The sequence below is a fragment of the Cyprinodon tularosa genome, unplaced genomic scaffold, assembly GCF_016077235.1.
Source record: "Cyprinodon tularosa strain WSP-4 unplaced genomic scaffold, ASM1607723v1 ctg822, whole genome shotgun sequence".
Classification (NCBI taxonomy): domain Eukaryota; kingdom Metazoa; phylum Chordata; class Actinopteri; order Cyprinodontiformes; family Cyprinodontidae; genus Cyprinodon; species Cyprinodon tularosa.
The window spans coordinates 480906-501181 of record NW_024039588.1 but is presented as its reverse complement, the minus strand read 5'-3'; the positions used below and the strand labels follow the sequence as shown (position 1 = coordinate 501181).

The window sequence follows — 20276 nt, the reverse complement described above, 5'->3', positions numbered from 1 at the left end:
CCGCCACGTCATGGTCCACCTGATTCCTGCTTACAGACAGAAACTAAAGCTCTGCAAACCTGTGGTGAGGAAATCAAAGAATTGGACCAGTGAGGCTGTGGAGGATCTTCAGGCGTGTTTGGGTTCTACTGACTGGGACATCTTCAGGGCTGCTACCAACAGTCTGGATGAGTTCACAGAGGCTGTGACATCATACATCAGCTTCTGTGAGGACTGCTGTATTCCAACACGAACCAGGGTGAATTACAATAATGACAAACCCTGGTTCACTGGCAAACTCAGAAGACTTAGGTTGGACAAGGAAGAGGCCTTCAGGAGCGGAGATAAATGCAGATTCAAAGATGCAAAATACAAGTTTAGCAAGGCGGTGAAAGAGGCTAAACGACTGTACTCTGAGAAGCTGCAAAACCATCTTTCTGCCAACGACTCTGCCTCTGTCTGGAAAGGGCTTAGGCAGATAACAAACTACAAGCCTAAAACCCCCCACTCCATGAACGACCGACAGTTAGCCAACGACCTGAATAACTTCTACTGTCGTTTCGACAGACAAAGGGACAGTCATGCATCCACCCCCCACAACACCACCCAACAGATCACCTCCACCTCCTCCTCCTCAGTGGCAACTCTTTCCATAAAAGAGAAAGATGTAAACAAAATCTTCAAAAAACAGAACCCCCGGAAAGATGCTGGACCAGATTCTGTCACTCCATCCACTTTGAAGCTCTGTGCTGACCAGCTGTCTCCAGTGTTCACAGACATTTTTAACACCTTACTGGCGACATGTCAGCCTGCTTTAAATCCTGCACCATCATCCCTGTCCCCAAGAAGCCAAGGACCACAGGACTTAATGACTTTAGACCCGTTGCCCTGACCTCTGTGGTCATGAAGTCCTTCGAGCGTCTTGTGCTGTCACACCTGAAAGAAATCACGGACCCCCTCCTGGACCCCTTCCAGTTTGCCTACAGAGCCAACAGGTCTGTAGATGACGCTGTCAACCTGGCCCTTCACCACATTCTCCAGCACCTGGACTCCGCAGGAACCTACGCCAGGATCCTGTTTGTGGACTTCAGCTCGGCCTTCAAGACAATCATCCCAGCTCTGCTCCAGGAGAAGCTCTCCCAGCTGAATGTGCCTGACTCCACCTGCAGGTGGATCACAGACTTCCTGTCGGACAGGAAGCAGCACTTAAAGCTGGGAACACAGTTCTCTGACTCACAGCTCATCAGCACTGGTTCCCCCCAGGGCTGTGTTCTTTCTCCTCTGCTCTTCTCCCTGTACACCAACAGCTGCACCTCCAGTCATCAGTCTGTCAAGCTCCTGAAGTTCGCGGATGACACCAATCTCATCGGACTGATCTCGATGGTGACGAGTCCGGCTACAGGTGGGAGGCTGACCATCTGGTGACCTGGTGCAGGGAGAACAACCTGGAGCTCAACGCTCTAAAAACAGTGGAGTTGGTTGTGGACTTCAGAAAGAGCGCAGCCCCTGCTACCCCCATCACCCTCTGTGACTCCACCATTGACACTGTGGAGTCTTTCCGCGTCCTGGGAACTATCATCTCCCAGGACCTAAAGTGGGAGCTGAACATCGACTCCCTCAGCAAGAAAGCCCAGCAGAGGATGTACTTCCTGCGGCAGCTGAAGAAATTCAACCTGCCCAGGACAATGATGGTGCAGTTCTACTCCTCCATCATTGAGTCCATCCTCACTTCCTCCATCACCATCTGGTACGCTGGTGCCACCGCTAAGGACAAGAGCAGACTGCAGCGTGTCATCCGGTCTGCAGAGAAGGTGATTGGCTGCAACCTCCCATCTCTCCAGGAGCTGCACGCCTCCAGGACTCTGAGGCGTGCAGGGAAGATTGTGGCTGATCCCTCGCACCCCGGTCACAGACTATTTCAGTCACTTCCCTCTAGCAAGAGGCTGCGGTCCATCAGGACCAGAACCTTCCGTCATAAAAACAGTTTTTTCCCATCTGCTATCGGCCTTATCAACAAGGCCAAGACCCGCCCGTGACACTGGACAATGTTTCTCTCCCCCATTAAGGATTTATGCGTTACATTAACGCACAGTCTACTGTTTGTATATAGCTTCTGTATATATATATATATATATATATATTCTATCTTATTTTGTTATTTTGTTTTGTTTTGTTTTTTCTCTGCACCAACAACACCAAGTCAAATTCCTTGCAAGTGCAAACCTACTTGGCAATAAACTTGATTCTGATTCTGAACACCTCCCAGTCTGTGGTTTCCAGACACGTGCGGAGCTCCTCCACAGCCTCACTGGTCCAGATCTTAGTTGTGCTAACTACAGGCTTAGCTAGCTTCAGTTTTTTTCTATATGTGGGTATGAGATGGACCATCACGTGATCTGATAGTCCGAGGGCGGCACGGGGCACGGCGCGATAGGCGTTGTTTGCTGTTGTGTAACAGTGATCCAAAGTGTTCTGTTCTCTGGTGGGGCATTTAATAAACTGTCTGTATTTGGGTAGTTCCTGGCTCAGATTTACTTTGTTAAAGTCACCAAGCACAATAACAAGAGAGTCAGGAAAAGTCCGCTTCACATGTAAGACATGGTCCGACAGCGCACGCTGAGCCTCACGTGCGTCAGCGGCGGGTGGGATGTATACAGCCGCCAGGATGAATGAAACAAACTCACACGGAGAATAAAATGGTTTACAGTTTATGAAGAGATATTCCAGAGAAGGAGAGCAGTGTTGTGAGATCACAGTCACATCGGTGCTCCAGCTGTTGTTGATGTAGAAGCAGACTCCGCCGCCTTTTGTTTTTCCGGAGAGCTCCACGCTGCGATCCGCACAGAGGAGGTGAAATCCCTCCAGGTGTAGCGCGCTGTCCGGGATCTGTCCGCTGAGCCATGTCTCCATGAAGCACAAAACACAAGAGGAGGAAAGGTCTTTGTTCCTTCTCATGAGCAGCGCCAGCTCGTCCATCTTGTTGCTGAGAGCTCGGACATTAGAAAGAAATACGCCAGGTAAAGGCGTGCGTGTCCCCCGTCTGCAAAGGCGCACGAGAGCTCCGGCATGTTTGCCTCTCTTACGGCGTCTTCCTCTCTTGGCCAGAAATAGGACCGAGTCCACGGCAGAAACTAAAAAAACTGGTAATAAATCCTTAGGAGTGGTAGCTCTAATGTTTAGAAGCTCTTCACGGGAGTAAGAGCACGCAGACGCACAATTAACTAACAACATAACCTTAGAGGCATTAATGATGATACTGGAACTGACATTTTATAGTTTATATACCTTAATATAATAGGGTTATTAACTTTTTAAATTTACTTTTTAACTTTTCAATTAGATTTTTACCTTTTTTTCCCCAAATTAATTTCCAGTAGGTAATATATGATTGAAGGGCTCATCTAATTGGTCAAATGCCAAAATCAGATGTGCAGCCATGTAGCAGGATCTCTGCTGAATGGATTGATATAGATCTTGTGCTTCTAGACCTCACAGAGGGACGGGAGGACTAAATTTGTATCGGGTATGCAGGGGATAAAAACGCTAAGGGTTAATAAATAACTAATGCTGATTTAATATTGAAATGATGGATTAGGACCACAATGTAAAGTTATTTGCACATTCTCTGAATTTAGTCTAGGATTAAGACATGGGGGGGGGTCCAGGAAGAAGAACAAACTATTTTCTTTTTAACTTTAATCTTATAAACTCAGAACCTGCAGGGAGAATATTTCCTGCTCACTCTATATAAACCAAATAAAGAAGCAACCTAGTTTGACATAAACATTCACTGAGCTTCTCTGGAGAACTACTGCTGAAATCAGGGATTCCAGGAGCTGCCACTAGGGGGCGCGCAAGATGCAAAAGATAATGGCGCTCTGATAATTACGGTAATACCCCCACCCCACCCCAAAACACACACAATAAGAGGTTTAAATAAACATTTAATTGGCAAGAAAGCAAAATTCAAACTGTAACTTTTCTAACTAAATCAAATGTTGACAGTAAACTGTAACTATACAGTCTTTTCACTTTTTTTCACCAGCGTGTTTATCACTGCTGCTCACTTTTATCAAGGCTGCATTAAAAAAAAAGAAAAAGTCTAGAGAGCTGCACTTAAAGGAATTTCTTTTTGTATATTCTTTTAGGTACAAAATGAAAAAATAAAATCTGTCTCTAAGTCTACAATGTATCTAATTAGAAGAAGTATGTTTCTATGGGTTATTTTCAGCAGGATTAAGCAGGAAGTTCTCCTTCATGCATCAGTCTGTGGCTTTAAACACTGAAGCACATTTTTATTCTGATCAGTGCGGTTTATTTCAAAGGTGCAGTTTTTAGCAGGAACAGGGAAACATGCAGAGAGGTGCGTGACTAAACCACAGGCTTGTTTTGAATTCATGACTAAATGCAGCTACCAGTGATTTCACTTGGGAACAAATATAACGAATGATGCAGTTAAAGTACTTCTAAAAGTGAATATTTGTCAAAAAGTAACTCAGGTAGCTGTAACCAGTTACCATCCAGCTCTGGAAATACCACATGGTGCCACTTTAAGTCATTACAGCATGAAACCGTGAACGTGGAGCCTGGCGACTCTCTGTCCTCCTGACCTTTGACCTTCTGCTGATGGAGGCTGGGATGGACATGGAGCAGATCTTCATCTGGGAGCTGAGTTATTCTGAACTCCAAAAGCTGCTGCTTATAAACTCCTAGAAATCCTTTGATTTAACCTAAAAATATCAGATTAACTGATTGAAAATAACTGATTATCGTTATTGGATCATATAAAGATCAGGAGAGAAATTCAAAACTGATTAGAGCAGTTAGTGACTCATTATGTTTCATTTATCCCTGTAAGCATCTTATAAAATACAGACCAATATAACCGACAGATAACAGCTTAATTATATGTTTTTATTTTAGATCTCCATCCTCTAGCTTCAGCATTTTTGATTAATCACGGAAAATAATACATAATTGAATAAACAAATAAAGATACAGAAAAGATTTTTTATTTTTTTTAAAACTAAAGTTTCAAGGTTGAATCAAATTTTGAAATAATTATAAAAACTGCCTTATAATACCACGACAATCCCGATCTAAATCTAAAATAATTCATCATTAAACATTTTTAATGACAGAAACCAGAATCCTAATTGGAAAAGGAGGAATTAAATATTCCAGAAGGTTTCTGATCCTTTTCATCTGCCTCTTTATATGCAAAATATATATATATATATTTAACATTAATGTCAAAAATAGAAAATCTCTTTATTGTCCAAAAATGGGGAAATTCTGGTGTTTAAAGCAGCAAAAAGATTATAGAAAAATGTTCACAGAAATCTGGACCTTAGAAAAATGTCTAAGAATAACATAGTGAAGAAACTGACCCTCATCAGCTGACTGTACATCTTATAATATATGACCTCCTGTAGATTAAGATTAAAAAAAAGTTAACAATCAAGAAAATAAGCAAAGAATACAAGTTAAAAGTTAAAAAGTAAATTTATAATAAATAAAAGTTAATATATTGTAACAATAAAAAGGTGTTCCTTTCGCTCTCTTTGTTTTTCCTGATTAAAGAAGAACTTTTCTTATTATTCTTAATAGTTTAGAGCAAGTGGCTGTTTCTTGTTGTTAAAATAGATGCCATCAGAATATAGATATTTTTTAATGTTGCATAAATAATAAGACCTTTTCCTCCAATAAAACTTCCGGGTGTGAAATTTAGATTTTCAAATTATTTCGCTGAATGCCCTATAAAGGGTTAATATCGTAGAGCTAACCGGTTTATTTATTTATAATAGAAGATGTTATTTTGCTGTATAGGAAGTAGCAGGATCAGAGAAATAAATTAGTTATAATCTCAGGAATATACAAATACAATTAGACGATGTTGGTATGTTGAAGAAGGATTAAAGAAGCAGAGGATGGCGGGTTATGTTTTTATTTTTATAACATTTTAAAGTTATGTCAGTGTAAATATTAAAGCTGTTTTTTAAGGATGATTAATGATCCTGAAGCTAAAATGTATTGATGTTACACTGATACTATCTCACAGAATACTGACACCTGCTGGACATTTAGAGACACTGCAGGCGGCTGATTGGACAGAATAAACTGATTTGATGACCTAGAACAATGATTAAACTTAAATTATTGTTGGTTACATTCTATTATTTCATATCTATGTTAAAACTGAAACTATCTTTGATATTTTTAGATGCAACCAATAAATAATATAAAAAAATTATCATAAGGTGAAAATGTAGGGGAAAATGTAAATGAGGATGATTGTGGAGTAGGATTTTAAATCATAATTTTAAAACAGTAACTTCAGTAAAAACAGTAAATAAACTAAGAGTCAATTTGAAATCAACTTTAATTCAGATAAATTGAGTGATAACTGAGAGGAAAATACAAATAAAAACGACTGAAATGTTCCTATTCCTTTTAGGCTCCAAGATTCTGGATAATTTTAATGATAAACCGCAAAAGATGAGAGATTTTTAGCGATGCATCATGTTGACTGAAACATATTTAAACCCAGTTTAGTGCGTCAGTTAGACACAAGTCCTGGATCAGTCACAGGACTTTCTGGAAGAGACACATGCAACCTGCTGCTGTGAAGCAGGATTCTCCACCATGAACAGAATCAACAATAAATCTGGATCCAGGCTCAAAATGAGCTCCTTGATATGTGCTTGAGAATGGCTTAGTCTCCATTCAAACCCAGGTTTAAAGCCTTGAAGGGAAGCCTAAAGCCCACTGCCAACATTAAGACAGAAAAAAGAAAGACAATAACAAACCATCAGTTCGGGGGTTTGAGAAAATATGGGAATCAGGAAATTCTCTATAAACCAAACTGAATGATTGTTGTTCTCTACTTAAAAAGCACTTTAGAACAAATTTTATGTCTTTTTTTTATTTAAAACTTCAATGGATGCATAAACACCTCATTTTTTAGTGTTTAATTCTGTTTAAAATAACAGCATATCACTGCGGTACACCCTCCTCACCAGTAGGTGGCGGTAATGCTGCCTTCAGGTGTTTGACAACTGCCAGGATAATAATAAACAAAATGAGTAGAAGAAGACGAAGTTTAGTTTGAGACCAGTAAACCGAACCCTCCAGAACCGCAGGCGTCCCGGTTCCGTGGCTCCCGCTGCCTCCCAGCCGGCTGGAAGCTCCATGGAGGCTAGAAGGTGAGCAGATGGAAAGATGGCGGCCGAGAAAGTAGGAGAAATGTTGGCTTTGTTCCTTTAAATGATCTGATTCAGTGGGAGAAGTTGATCCAGGATCTAACGGCTAAACCAGGCTTTAGCTTCAAAGTTTAGGATTTTATTGGACGGCTGGAAAAACTGCCGAGCTACATTAGCCTAGCCTAGCTTAGTTTAGCTTAGCTTAGATATATTAGTGCAAAGTTTACAGTGTAAACATAATATAAAAGTATCAAATCAACCGCCTCCCCTATAGGTGCTGACGTGATATAGTGGCGCCATCTTGGGGCGGTCGACAGCTCTGCTCTCTGTGTTTAGCACAAAGATTTCTATTTATTCACTGGATTGGTGAATGCCCGAAAAAAGTGAAGCCACCGGCCGCCATCTTGGTACTCCCTAGTTAGGCCGGTCTCAATGTAAACAATCTGTGCGCTGCAGCATCAAACAGCGATAATGTTCTCATTTTCAGGGACTGAAGACTTTTAAAATAAAGATAAATTCATCTCTTTGACACAGACTGGCTGCTTCATAGCGTCAGTAGATTAACTTTAACTTAGAATTAATAAATAGGAGCATCACATTGCATAGTCATCATGAAGTCAATTAAGTCTATAAATAATGTAATATAACATATTATACAAACCATCACAAAAAATGTATGTGTTAATAGAGCAGAATAATACAGACGAGCCAAAAGTGCTAAATTGATGATGTACATGGACTGAAGATGAGATGAGGAGAACATCATGGTTGTTTGATGCTGCAGCAGATTGTTTACATTGCCACCGGTCTAACTAGGGAGTACCAATATGGCGGGCGGTGGCTTCACTTCAACCCTGTGATCCAGTGAATAAATAAGGATGAGTGGATGAGCAGAGATGGAATCAACTTAAATCAACTTTAACTCGCTGAATATTGACCCAATTTTAACTTTTTTTTTATTATTTTGTGCAGGAAACAAACAAAAGGTTCAGTGTTTTTAAAGATTCTCAGTTGGGTTCAGAGTAATAGAATAATCTGATAGAGTGGATGCATGTTGCAAAGCACAGCCACTCTTACATTTTGATATTCGTTATTACTATATCCGTATTAATACATGTATGCAGACCAGCTGCAGCCTGGATGGCCCTCCATAGAACTGACAGGTCAGGACCATCAGTTCATAGTTAGTATTTACTGTGCTATGGAGGACCAACTCTGCCATATTTAAAAATAAATACAGAAATAAATAAATGCTCAATAAATATATAAGCATACAATTAATTGCCAACAAAAATACAATCAAAAAATAAAAGTAAGTAGAAATTAAATTATACAGTGAGACACAAATGTATATAACTCTTTAAATTAGCTTCTTTATTTATTCGCCTTTGTAATATTTACCTTATTTTTTTTTTTAAATCTTCAACTTTATTTTTTAATTACTTATATTTTTAAGTATTTCTAGGACACGCCCCCTCCTCATTTAGTTAATGAGACAGAAATGTAAATACAACAGGAAGAAATAAACAGCATAGAAGAAATAACTACGGTAAAAAAAATACAAAGGAAGAATAAAACAGACAAAAATATTATAACATGCACATAAATAAATACGTGGAAATATAAGTAATTAAAAAATAAAGTTGAAGATTATAAAGGACAAAAAAATTAAGGTAAATATTACAAAAGCAAATAAGTAAAGAAACTAAATAAAAGGGTTATATACATTTATGTCTCACTGTATAATTAAATTTCTACTTACATTTATTTATTTATTGTATTTATGTCAGCAATTAATTGAATGCTTATATATTTATTGAGCATTTATTTATTTCTATATTTATTTTTAAATATGGCAGAATTGGTCCTCCATAGTGTGTATACACGAACACGCATGACTTAGAGTGTTTTTAGACTTAGACAACATTTATTGTCTTTTTGTATACAGTGTGTTTATATTAAACTAATATTTGTTTCGCACAGCTTTCATTTCCATCCTTCAGCAGTTCAGCAGTGATCAAAAGTAAACAGTGTGGGAGAAAAAACATGATGTAAAAACAGCATAGATCTGGAAGTTCAGAGCATTAATATCTATGGAGCAATTATGCAGCATTTTGGTTTGGTGTTTGGTCATTTAGACATGATTTAGAGTTTTCTCAACAGTTCAGCAGTCTGATGGCGCTGGGGAAGAAGCTGCTGATAATACATATATATATATATATATATATATATATATATATATATATATATATATATATATATATATATATATATATATATATATATATATATATATATATATATATATATATATATATATATATGTATATATATCAGCTTTTATTGTCAGTAGGAAGGGAGCCAAATGCCAACTCTTAGCGGTTGGTGGAAAACACAGTTCAACACGCCATTTTCTGCTGGAAAGAGGCTAAAAAGTCTGCAAATACTTCTTCTTTTAAAGATCTAAGGTCGGGACAATTGGAACATCATAAAAATGACTTTCCTGTAGATTTTAATCTGTAAAAGAACTAATCCAGGAAGTGCGTTTGTTGAACAGCATCTTAAAAAAACAATAAATCAACATCTAGATTTTGGGCCCAGATGAGGCTGAGATGGTTTTATTTCAATAAAATATGAGTTTATAAAAAACAGCAATTGTTAGGGATGGGAAGGCTCAGTTCCCCCTAATCTAGACCTAGTAACCCGCAGGTCCAGATTATTATTCTGATGACTTAAATCCCTGACAGAGGATGTGCTAATTATATTAGCTAACCGTTAGCATCCTTCCACCTGTCTGTGGTTTCTAACAGGAAGCTGATCTGAACCTTCATCCCAGAGATTATAATCCAGCGGAAGAACGAAGATGAAGGTCAAGGTGAAGGAGGAAATCATAGAGCTGAAGATTGAGGACAGGAGGAAGGAGGAGGCGGAGCTTCTGGAAATCACCGAGATAAAGATGGAGGAAGCCGACGGCGAGGTGGAAACGGAGCAGGAGGACGGCGGCGAGGCGGGAATGGAGAGGAAGGTCAAGAGAATAAAAATGGAAGAACAAAACCTCCACAGCTCCACCTGGACCGAGCCGGACTCCTCTGGGCCACAGGTCAGTGTTTGGGTCGGTTCTGTTCTACTGGGATTTAACCTTTACTGGGAACCAACAAGAACAAAGAAACAGGATAAAAAGGTTAGAAAATCTATTCATAGATTCTGCCTAAAAGAAGAAATGGATGATAAAGTTAGAAACAGGTGGAGAAGAACTCTCCTCCAATAGCAGGGTGTCTGGATGTTCTCTAGTTGGTCTAGGTCTAGGTTTTACTCTTGTCTCATCTTTAGCAGCTTTATTCTGAAAATCCCCACAGGAAGAGATGATTTATTCCCTTTGAACTAAGGCTACGTTCACGGTCTTAGTGCTCTATTTTGATTTCCAAATATGGCGACATGTCTGTTATCTCCTGTATGAACTGCAGTCATACAGCTTTAGTGTCCCGCATGCGCAGTAGAGGACGCCATGATGTCACAATGACATCACAGGCCTGCGTGCTCTGTGTTTAAGGAAGTAAACATGGATTGTAGCGCTGGAGAACATCTAGCGATCTTTCCCAACCTTAAAAACAATGTTTAAAGATGGTTAAACGTAAATGCTGTCTCTGCATCATCGTCCGCCGTGGTTGTTGGGTTTCTTGCTGCTTCTGCGTAGCAGGACGCAGAATAATGACCTATGTAATTCCCTCTCAAGTCAAAAATCAAGAACCCAAGTCGTTTTTTTAGTTACTGGCTTTAATCAGACAGAAGCATGATAGTGTGCCGTGAGAACTGTCAAAACATACAGAAAGAAAAGCAAACAAACTAATTATTTCCCCGAAAAGACATCAAAGGAAAAAAGCGACCATACAATATATGACTCAACAGAAATTCTTCGCGTTACATCTTAACGGTCAAACAAAGTAAACAGTAAATTAAACTAAAATGTACCTCATTGGCCGCTTTTCCTTGAGAGAAAATTAGAATCTTCAGTCCTTTATTCAATGTCCTTATCACTGGTGGCTCAGGCAGAGGAATCAGCGCGGTGTCTGCCTGATTGTTTGTTCCAGAACCACGTTACAGATCCACAGGTACCGACCCTTAAAGGTAACGCTCCGTCGACCCACAGCTGCAACCTCTTAACCCATTAATTAAGACTCGTTCCCCCGTACCAAACAAACAATATTCAAGAAACACATGAAATTATGCTTCTAATATTTAACCTTTATCACTAGAAATGTATGTTTTTATGAGCTATATATTGTTAACTTAAATATTTATTAATCTATTATTTATTTATTCCGACTTCGATGGCAGCTACAACCTATGTCAGCTACAATCCTGACGTAGATATCAGATCTGATCGCGGCCCCGCCCCTTCTCATGATGTCACCATATGGCAACTCCACTCGGACAAACTTTATCGCACCGGTTTCTTAAGTATCGGATCTCTTTTGGAGTCTCAACATATTATTCCCTGATAGCGCGATCTTTCCAATAAAGATGCGTTTGGCTCTTTGTTTAGAAGCAGCCAAGTTAGACTCACTTCAGCTCTGTCACGTTTTTAAAGTGACCATGCAATCAGCAAACTTTCTTTCCTCTTGATCAAGACGCTTTATTTTAAAAAATAAAAACAAACTTAGATTTTCTTACCGGAACTCATTTTGTTCCTTTTTTGCCACTTTAAAAAAACAATAATCAAAAGCGATCAAAAATTTTCGGCTGCGCTGCCTGAATCCAACCGGCCCCAATAGCCAACTCCAATATAATCCAGGTGCTGCACTCACCTGTCCATAATGAAGGGGCGGAGGCCAGAAACAGCTTAAATTATTCATAAATTCAACAATTTCATAATTAAGGCAGTCAACTCATACTTCAAACCAAAATATTTCATCTTCATATATATCATACCAAAACCAGACAAAAATAGTCAACTAGAAATAAATATTCAATCATAAATCAAGCATTTGGCTCCAACATTCCCCATATTTGCTCTTATTTTACGTTTCATTGATGATCTAAAGTAGAAATCAATCATCTTCAGTCTGGAAGCAAAGACAGACTGAGCTCTGCTATTTAACACGGAGACAGAAAAGTCTCGCTTTATTTTGTTCTTTTTATTAAGATCTGAGGTCAGGAAGGACGAATGGAACATCTTAACCCTTTAAAGCCCGATCCAAGAATAAAACAAAACTGTTTTTTTGGTTTGAAGTCCTTATTTTGCCTTTTAACAAAATATGTAAAAAGAAAAACAGAAATACATTTTTGATATTAATAATTTATTACTATGCGATAAGTCAAGATTATTTTTTGTGTCGTCTTCTACTGGCTGTTATCAGGTATATCTGATTGTGTACAATAGGATTTTGAGCAAAGTTTTTACCATTAAATTATGCAAAAGGTGACGCAAAACATTTCAGAAACCGTATGTATCAAATACGATACATTTGGCATTATAGGGTTAAAGTTGACTTTTGTAGAGATTTTAGACAAATAAAAGTTATTCTACTTGCAGAAAACGGTGGACACGAATTTAAAAGTAGTGTAGCCTAATATGACTAACTGACCAAGCTAAAAATAGCAGTTTGCAAATTTTTACAGGATAAAAATTCTGTGTAAAAATAAAAATTCAATGTATAAAAAAATATTGTTTAAAATGTGCTGTACAGAAAAAGGCAGATTCCAATGAGACTGTTTTTCTTCCATAGCTTCAGGACCACAGAGCAGAGTGGGTCGCATTGGAAAAAATCTGATCTGAGTTGTTCAGACTGTCATAAAAAGATCTGATCCACGTCACATGTGGGCAGAAAAATCAGATCCGTGTTCAGGCTGCAGTGTGAACGTAGCCTTAGTGACACTGTGTGGTTCTCGCTCCCTCAGCTGACTTTGGGGCTTATTCTCAGGCAGAACTTTATTTTTCCGTAACACATGTTTAAAAAGAAATGTTGGATTTAGAAAAGTGTCACTGAGTCAGAAATATGGAGGCATGTTTCATCTCTCAGTGGAGGAACCTCCACTGATCGTCCTTTAGGTGAGTGTGCTTTATTAAAGGTTTGGAAGTGAAGCTAGCAGAGCTGGAGGGAAAGTGTTTGATGCTTCCTCCAAGTCATACAACCACACAAAAGAATGGACATTAGCTACAAAGGCTGTAAAACATGGATAAACTTGCTAAGTATTCAGGTGAGCTCAAAGAAGAAATCTGCCCGGCAACAGCTTAACTTGACTGTTTAACTATATGAGGTAACACTGCGTACAATAATGAATCTGTTGAAGGAAAGCAGAGAAAAATCTTTAACCAGATCCCGTAAACCAAACGGGAAACATAAAACACACAATAAAAAAAGCAAAATAAACAAGGTTTTTTTTTGCATAATAAAAAAATAATATATGCTGAATGAAATAGGTTAGAGCTTTATTAGAGCATCTCCAATCTATTAGCATTGATCTTTACTCGCTGGAAATTTTAAAGCACAAAAAGTTGTAAAATTGAGAACATTGGCAAGTTTAGAAAAGGCCTTTAAAACCTTTGAACATATCAGAGGATCTAAAAACATTTAAATAACGTCATAAATGGCGTCTGTGAATTTCCTCCATCTCTTCCTGTTTCTCTCATATGGATCGCCCTTTTAAATGAGACCGACGCCATGGGTTTCACAGCTGATTGATTGAATATTTTAATTGGTCATTGTCATGCAGAGTTTACAACATTCTTCATTTTGCAGCCGATTACTTTTTAGCTAGAGGAATAAATTCGTTCTGCTACTTTTTGCAGGAATGGTTTCCTTACAAATCAGCTTCTTTTGTTCGACATCCTCGGCAACAAACCCAAACCTCTGCCAGACATCGCTCAGCTGGAACACCCGCTGTCGCCATATTTAGTTTGCTGGAGGAGGGGTTTATGTTGCATTCAAAGTGTGTGGGGAAAAACGAAACTCTAAGTTTAACAGATGCAGATGGATTAATGTTGAATCCCTGTATAATCTGTGTATCATTCGTTCTTTCTATTTTCAATTGCCAATCAAAAAACAAAAAATAAAAATTGACTGGTTATTTTGTTTTTTGTTTTTATGGTTAAACCAAAAACGAAAAAAGGATTTGTTTTTCATATATCAATTCTAAGCTCCGATCAAGAATACGAAATGGAAAAACAGACAGCAACGCAGAATTTGTTTTTAATATTTAATCGGTACAGTGTACGTGACCCGGAAATAGCTCTTTGCGCGGCAGTTGGGGTAATGAAGCGGCTACCATGGCGACGCTAGAACCACACACTATGTTGATCGAGAAGCTGTTTGTTGTTGCTACTTAAAAGTACAGTGCACAGAAAAGTTTCAAGAAAGAAGTTATACCTGGAAAATCCAGCTGATTTTCTCCGTTTTCATGTCCTCCTCCTTAAGAGGAGGATCCTCGAAATAACACGTAACTGTCCATGGCTGATAGGTCCGACTGCCTTATCTGGTGCAGCTTGATCGAACGTGGTGGGGGTAAGCCAATTGTGTTTTTAGCTAACGCTCCACCAAACTTCCGGGTCACGTAAACTGTACCGATTAAATATTAAAATCAAATTCTGCGTTGCTGTCCGTTTTTCCATTTCGTATTCTTGATCGGAGCTTAGAATTGATATATGAAAAACAAATCCTTTTTTCGTTTTTGGTTTAACCATAAAAAACAAAATAACCAGTCAATTTTTTATTTTTTGTTTTTTGATTGACAATTGAAAATAGAACGAATGATACACGGATTCTGTATGGTTCTTTCTTTGGTTTTTTCGTTTCAAAACAAAAACAAAAAAACAAAACAAGCATGTGGTTTTTTGTTTTTCCGTTTTTAAAACGAAATTAGAAAGACGGCATTTACAAAAATGAAAAGGGGGTACGTTTTTTTTGTTTTTTTTTTAACTGCAATGGTTAAACCAAAGACAAACTTTTATTTTTTTGTTAATTCAACGGACCTTATGGCAGAACCAGAAATGACCTGAACTCCCAACACAGAACTTTTTTAGTAACCAGTAGGGGACGGTAATGTACGCCTGCAATTTCTTGCCAACCGCCATTACAATCCACAAGAAGAAGAACTTAGCATTACCAAAATGAAAACGTTTGTGTTATTTAGAGGGAATAATTCATTGAGAGCTAATGACCGTCAACAAGATCTCTAATATTCCAAGTTCCAAGTCGGCGTCCGACACATCGTTGTGTCTTCGCAAGTTGTGCTCCATATAAACCTTCTGACACTCATTAGCGAGTAATGTGGAGCTCCATGGCAGCCAAAGCATCACTGATTTCAGAGTGTTTTTCCTCTCTCAAAAAGTTTGATAATCGATGCAGAAAACGGTTCAAGTGCAGCCATTGCCTTTTTTTTTTTAGAAATGGTTTGTTTTGGTGCCATCTTCATCCGCTGTACATGGTTTTTCTTTGGCTACTGGTACCGCTACATATTAAACAACAACCGTATTTTATTTTTATTTAGATCGCAAAACAAAACTGTTAATTTTCTATTAATTCGATTTTTTCATTTTAGGTTTTAAAAACAGAAAAAACAGAAAAACCACATGCTTGTTTTGTTTTTTTTAATTTTTGTTATGAAACGAAAAAAACCAAAGAACGAACCATACACGGATTATGTCGCCATGTGACTTTGGACTCGATGGCTGCGACAGAGTTATTGTAATTGCGCGTGTGGAAACTCTAGATGCGTAGAGTATATACGATATATCGCCCAGCTCTAATCTGAAGCATGGATCAGAGTAAAAGCTGCTCTGAAAGACTCTTAGCACTTAACCCGTTATAGCGTAGGTCTTCAATATGGAGGTACTGCATGAGGGTCGGTAAAGTTTTGGTTGATCAGACTTTTTTTATATTCCCTCCTGCAATTTTTTCCACTGATTGAAATGTCTTTAAATCCACATTAACATGAATTGAACAGACTGTAGTAAACAGATAAATGGAGGCAGAAGATGTCTTTCAGTCATCAATGCTCACATTCAGAGACACACAGGAGCTCTTTCAAGCTGGGCACCGTTTCATTCACAACACCTGTCCCATCAACCAGGAATCAGAAATACTTTAATAATCCCAGGGATTACTTTAGTTACATTAGTCCATCTGTTTGATAGAACACAAGTTGAAACAATATATATAATAAGGGGGTCCCCGCTCCATCTGGCCATCAGTTTGGGGACCTTGGAAATGTTGGTTTATAGTAGGGGTGTAAATCACACCCATCATGGAGATTCGATTCAGTATCAATTTCCTGACCCAACGATTCGATTATTTTCGATACTCAAGAATACACCACGATACGATTCAACACCTTACAGGCTAGACAATGTTTCACATTTGAAATAAATCAATGAAAGCTATAATATCGTTATGCATTTTATTTGAGAAACAACAGCAAATAACAGAAGTAGAAAAGTTGAACTCCACCTATTCCTATTAAAGCCTCATTCACTGAAAAATAATAATATCCCTGCGTTATAGATTCTGAAAGGCCTTGCATCAAAAATACTGCACAAAATCAGTGCAATGAGTGCAATGCAATACCTCGGCTTCAGACGTCCCGCCCCCTCCACAGACGCTCCGCTGCTCCTCTCCCAGATTGTAGCTGACCGCAGACAGCGCCGCAGACAGGAGGCCGGCTTGTTTTGTTTTTATGACTGAAATTGCGGAAAACAGCTCGTGAAGTTTGACCCGCTAGAAGAGCGAGGTGCGCGAGAACGCTGGGACCCTTTTTCCACCTGGATCTCCGCTCTTCTTGGCCCTCATGTCCCTCCGTCGTCGGACTAAACTCCCCCCACTTCCTCGCCGCCTCGGCCGTATCTAGACCCACAGTGTGTAGCGCAGACCACGCTTCAATACTGAGCATAAATCAAAAATGTCTGCATCAAGCTCACTGCTACACACTGCTGCAGGAGGATAACCAGGAAGCGAGGTAGGAGGGCACAATAGGTTTAGCGCCACCGCAGCACAGGAGGAGAATTACGCCCAGGAGCAAATGGATGAAAATAGACCATAAATCGATACTCTTGCGGACGTATCAATGCATCGGATCGTCGGCTGCTGGATCGATGCATCGATACAAAACGATTATTATTTACACACCTAGTATATAAATGTACTCTTTATCAGAAAATTTCTATAAAAAAAAAAAACCTGTCCTAAAATCTGTGTTGTTTTTTTTAAGCCGCCCTGGCGTCCTCTTCCACAACATCTTCGTCCCCGCTTTCCTCCTCTAAATAAAAAATGGATGACGGAGGAGACTCATCCACGACCTCCGACACTAAACTCTCCTCCTCTTGCATGTTTCCTCTGTCCATAGCGTTCCTTGACAGCGTCGTTTCTAAATCACCAATTTAGTGCTACTTGGTCCCAATGGAATTTCCCATTGGGAACCTGCTAGCACTAAGTTGCTAACTGGTTAGCAAGATGCTTCCGACAAACCGGCCACAACCAAACTTGCTTGCGAACCTTCTGCCACAACACTCCCACCCCTTTGATAAATGTCCAATCAAATTCACTTTATTTATTAACTCGTGTAAAATCGTGCGCCACTGGGAGAATTCAGAAATGCTACGGTTGGAACGGCCGCTTCCCTGCGACTTTAAACTGGTAAAATAATTGCATGTAATCACAATATTAAGCTAAGAAATCACTATTAGATTATTTTCCAAAATCGTACAAGTCAACAAACAAGGTAAAAAGCTAATTGAAAAGTAAAAAAATTAAGTGAAAAAGTTAATAAACCTAGTTAACAATTATATTTAGGTTTATAAACTACAAAATATCAGTGCCAGTATCAACAGTGATGCCTCTAAGGTTATGTTGGACCAAAAAAATGTTTCTTTCACTCTGAGGATTTTTCATGAATTTCTTATAGAAGCACTTTTGCTATTTTTCTTAATATATTCTGGCAAATTGGTATTTCTTGTTATTACATCAAAATATCCACATATTACATAGGAAATATGGTAATAAGGTAATAATGTAAGTAGTTTGATAAATTCGGCTTTATGGCCTACTTTCATTTTTTTTCATGAAAATGTTGTAAACTGGTTCAAAGTTACTTGACAAGATTATTGGTTAATTTTATATGAAACTATGAACATATTAATTTTTAATATAAAACATAGAAAAGAACAGTTCTTTTTTATTGCCTTAGTAAATTTAATAGTAATCAAAGGAATAGGGAATATGTTTATTTTCATTTTGTTCAGGGCTCTCAGCAACTCGTCTTTATGAGCGTTCTCCCACGATCTGTAATCAAATATTTTACAGAAAAAGATAAAGGGGAATTCATACCATATTGCGAGGTACAGCACACATTTCATTGTGCAAAATGTGAAAATTGCCATATAGATAAAATGCATTACTGCTGTCATCCCAAGTAGTACCTGACTTTGCCTTATAAGACTTAAGAAAACACTAATGCTAAAATATTTTATTCTCATTTATTTTACCAGGCCGTCACTGCAGACATGGTCTGCTGGTCTCCACTGTCTACATCTCCCAAGCATTGCCCTGCAGATTCCCCCCAAACACAGATACACAAGCTGCAACAGCAGCAGATGGTGTCCCATGGGAAGCTGGGAAGACTGCAGCATTCATTGCAGATCCAGAAGGCCAAACTAGAATATCAGGAGTCTATGTTGGCGACCCAGAAGGCTCTCATTGACAACCAGGCATCTGAGCTGGAGAGTCTAAAGACTATGCTGGAGGAAATGAGGAGGAGGCTGTTGGATCTGGAGCAGTCGCATGCTTCACATAGATGTAACGCCCAAAGGGTAAAAGCTCAAGATGTAGCTACTGCGCCACAGCCTCCAATGGCAAACCTCCAGAGTGTTCCAGGATCTACCTATATTATGATCCTAACATCATCCCCATTCCAAGCTTTTCCTTCCTGTCTAGCAACTCCGGGTCAGGCCTCTCCCTCCTATACATCAATGCCTACTGAAGTCTCTCCCTCCCATAAACCTACGCCCGCTCAAGTCTCTCCCTCCCATAAACCTACGCCCGCTCAAGTCTCTCCCTCCCATAAACCTGCGCCCGCTCAAGTCTCTCCCTCCCATAAACCTACGCCCGCTCAAGTCTCTTTTTCCAATACATCTACGTCCTCTCGAGCCTTTCCCTCCCATACACCTAAGAGCTTTCAAGTCTCTACCTCCCATACATCAATACCTGCTCAAGTCTCTCCCTCCCATATATCTACGCCCCCTCAAGTCTCTCCCTCCCATACATCTACCTCCTCTCGAGTCTCTCCCTCCCATACATCTACCTCCTCTCAAGTCTCTCCCTCCCATACATCTACCTCCTCTCAAGTCTCTCCCTCCCATACATCTACCTCCTCTCGAGTCTCTCCCTCCCATACATCTACGCCTATTCAAGTCTCTCCCTCCCATATATCTACGCCCTCTCAAGTCTCTGCCTCCCATACATCTACGTCCGCTCAAGATTCCAACTCTCCAGACCAGTCAGTAGACCGACCAGCACCAGTGTCTATATTACCAGACATCACTTTGAGGACACTATCATCGGATAGAGAGGAGACTTTATACAAAAACTAATTTTCTCGTGGACAACATCAACCAGATGTGTACGCAGCTAGCGTCTTCATGAGTCTTGTGCCATTTAAAGCATACAACAGCATGGTGAAGAGATGCAACTGGGCAGGCACAAATGGGAAAATGGGTCTTCCTAAGAATGTCACGGAGCGGGTTCATTCTTTGGTTTCCCAGCGGTTTCCCAACTTGACTGTCGACCAGTGGCACAAGATTCGCTCTAGAGTGAACGAGCGCCTGAGGTGTCCGCGTAAATTTGACCGTGTAACACCCCGCTATGGCTTTAACTACGACTAAAATTATGATTTGAATTCAGTTGTGTGACCTGTTTTAATCCCATTCATAATGAAATCTAATAAAATTCTGAAATAAGGTTTGTCTGTCATTCAAAGTTTATCCAACTCTCACTGCTGTAACTCGTGTGCTTTGGGGAGCGGGATGCAAAAAGCTAACTGTTCATAATGTAACATTGCAGATGTGTTTTAACATACAACAAGTTTCTATTGGACTTATTAAGAGCT

The 20276-nt window shown here is 39.3% G+C and overlaps 1 protein-coding gene across 1 annotated transcript; it reads left to right on the top strand.

Moving 5' to 3' along the window:
• The first annotated feature begins 7091 nt into the window (after positions 1-7091).
• On the top strand, positions 7092-20052 carry LOC119774671. Its single transcript, XM_038272310.1, has 4 exons — positions 7092-7184; positions 9992-10281; positions 18661-19284; positions 19933-20052. The coding sequence occupies exons 2-4, from the start codon at positions 10045-10047 to the stop codon at positions 20050-20052; spliced, it is 981 nt and encodes a 326-aa protein (XP_038128238.1). The 5' UTR covers positions 7092-7184; positions 9992-10044.
• Positions 20053-20276: the final 224 nt, after the last annotated feature.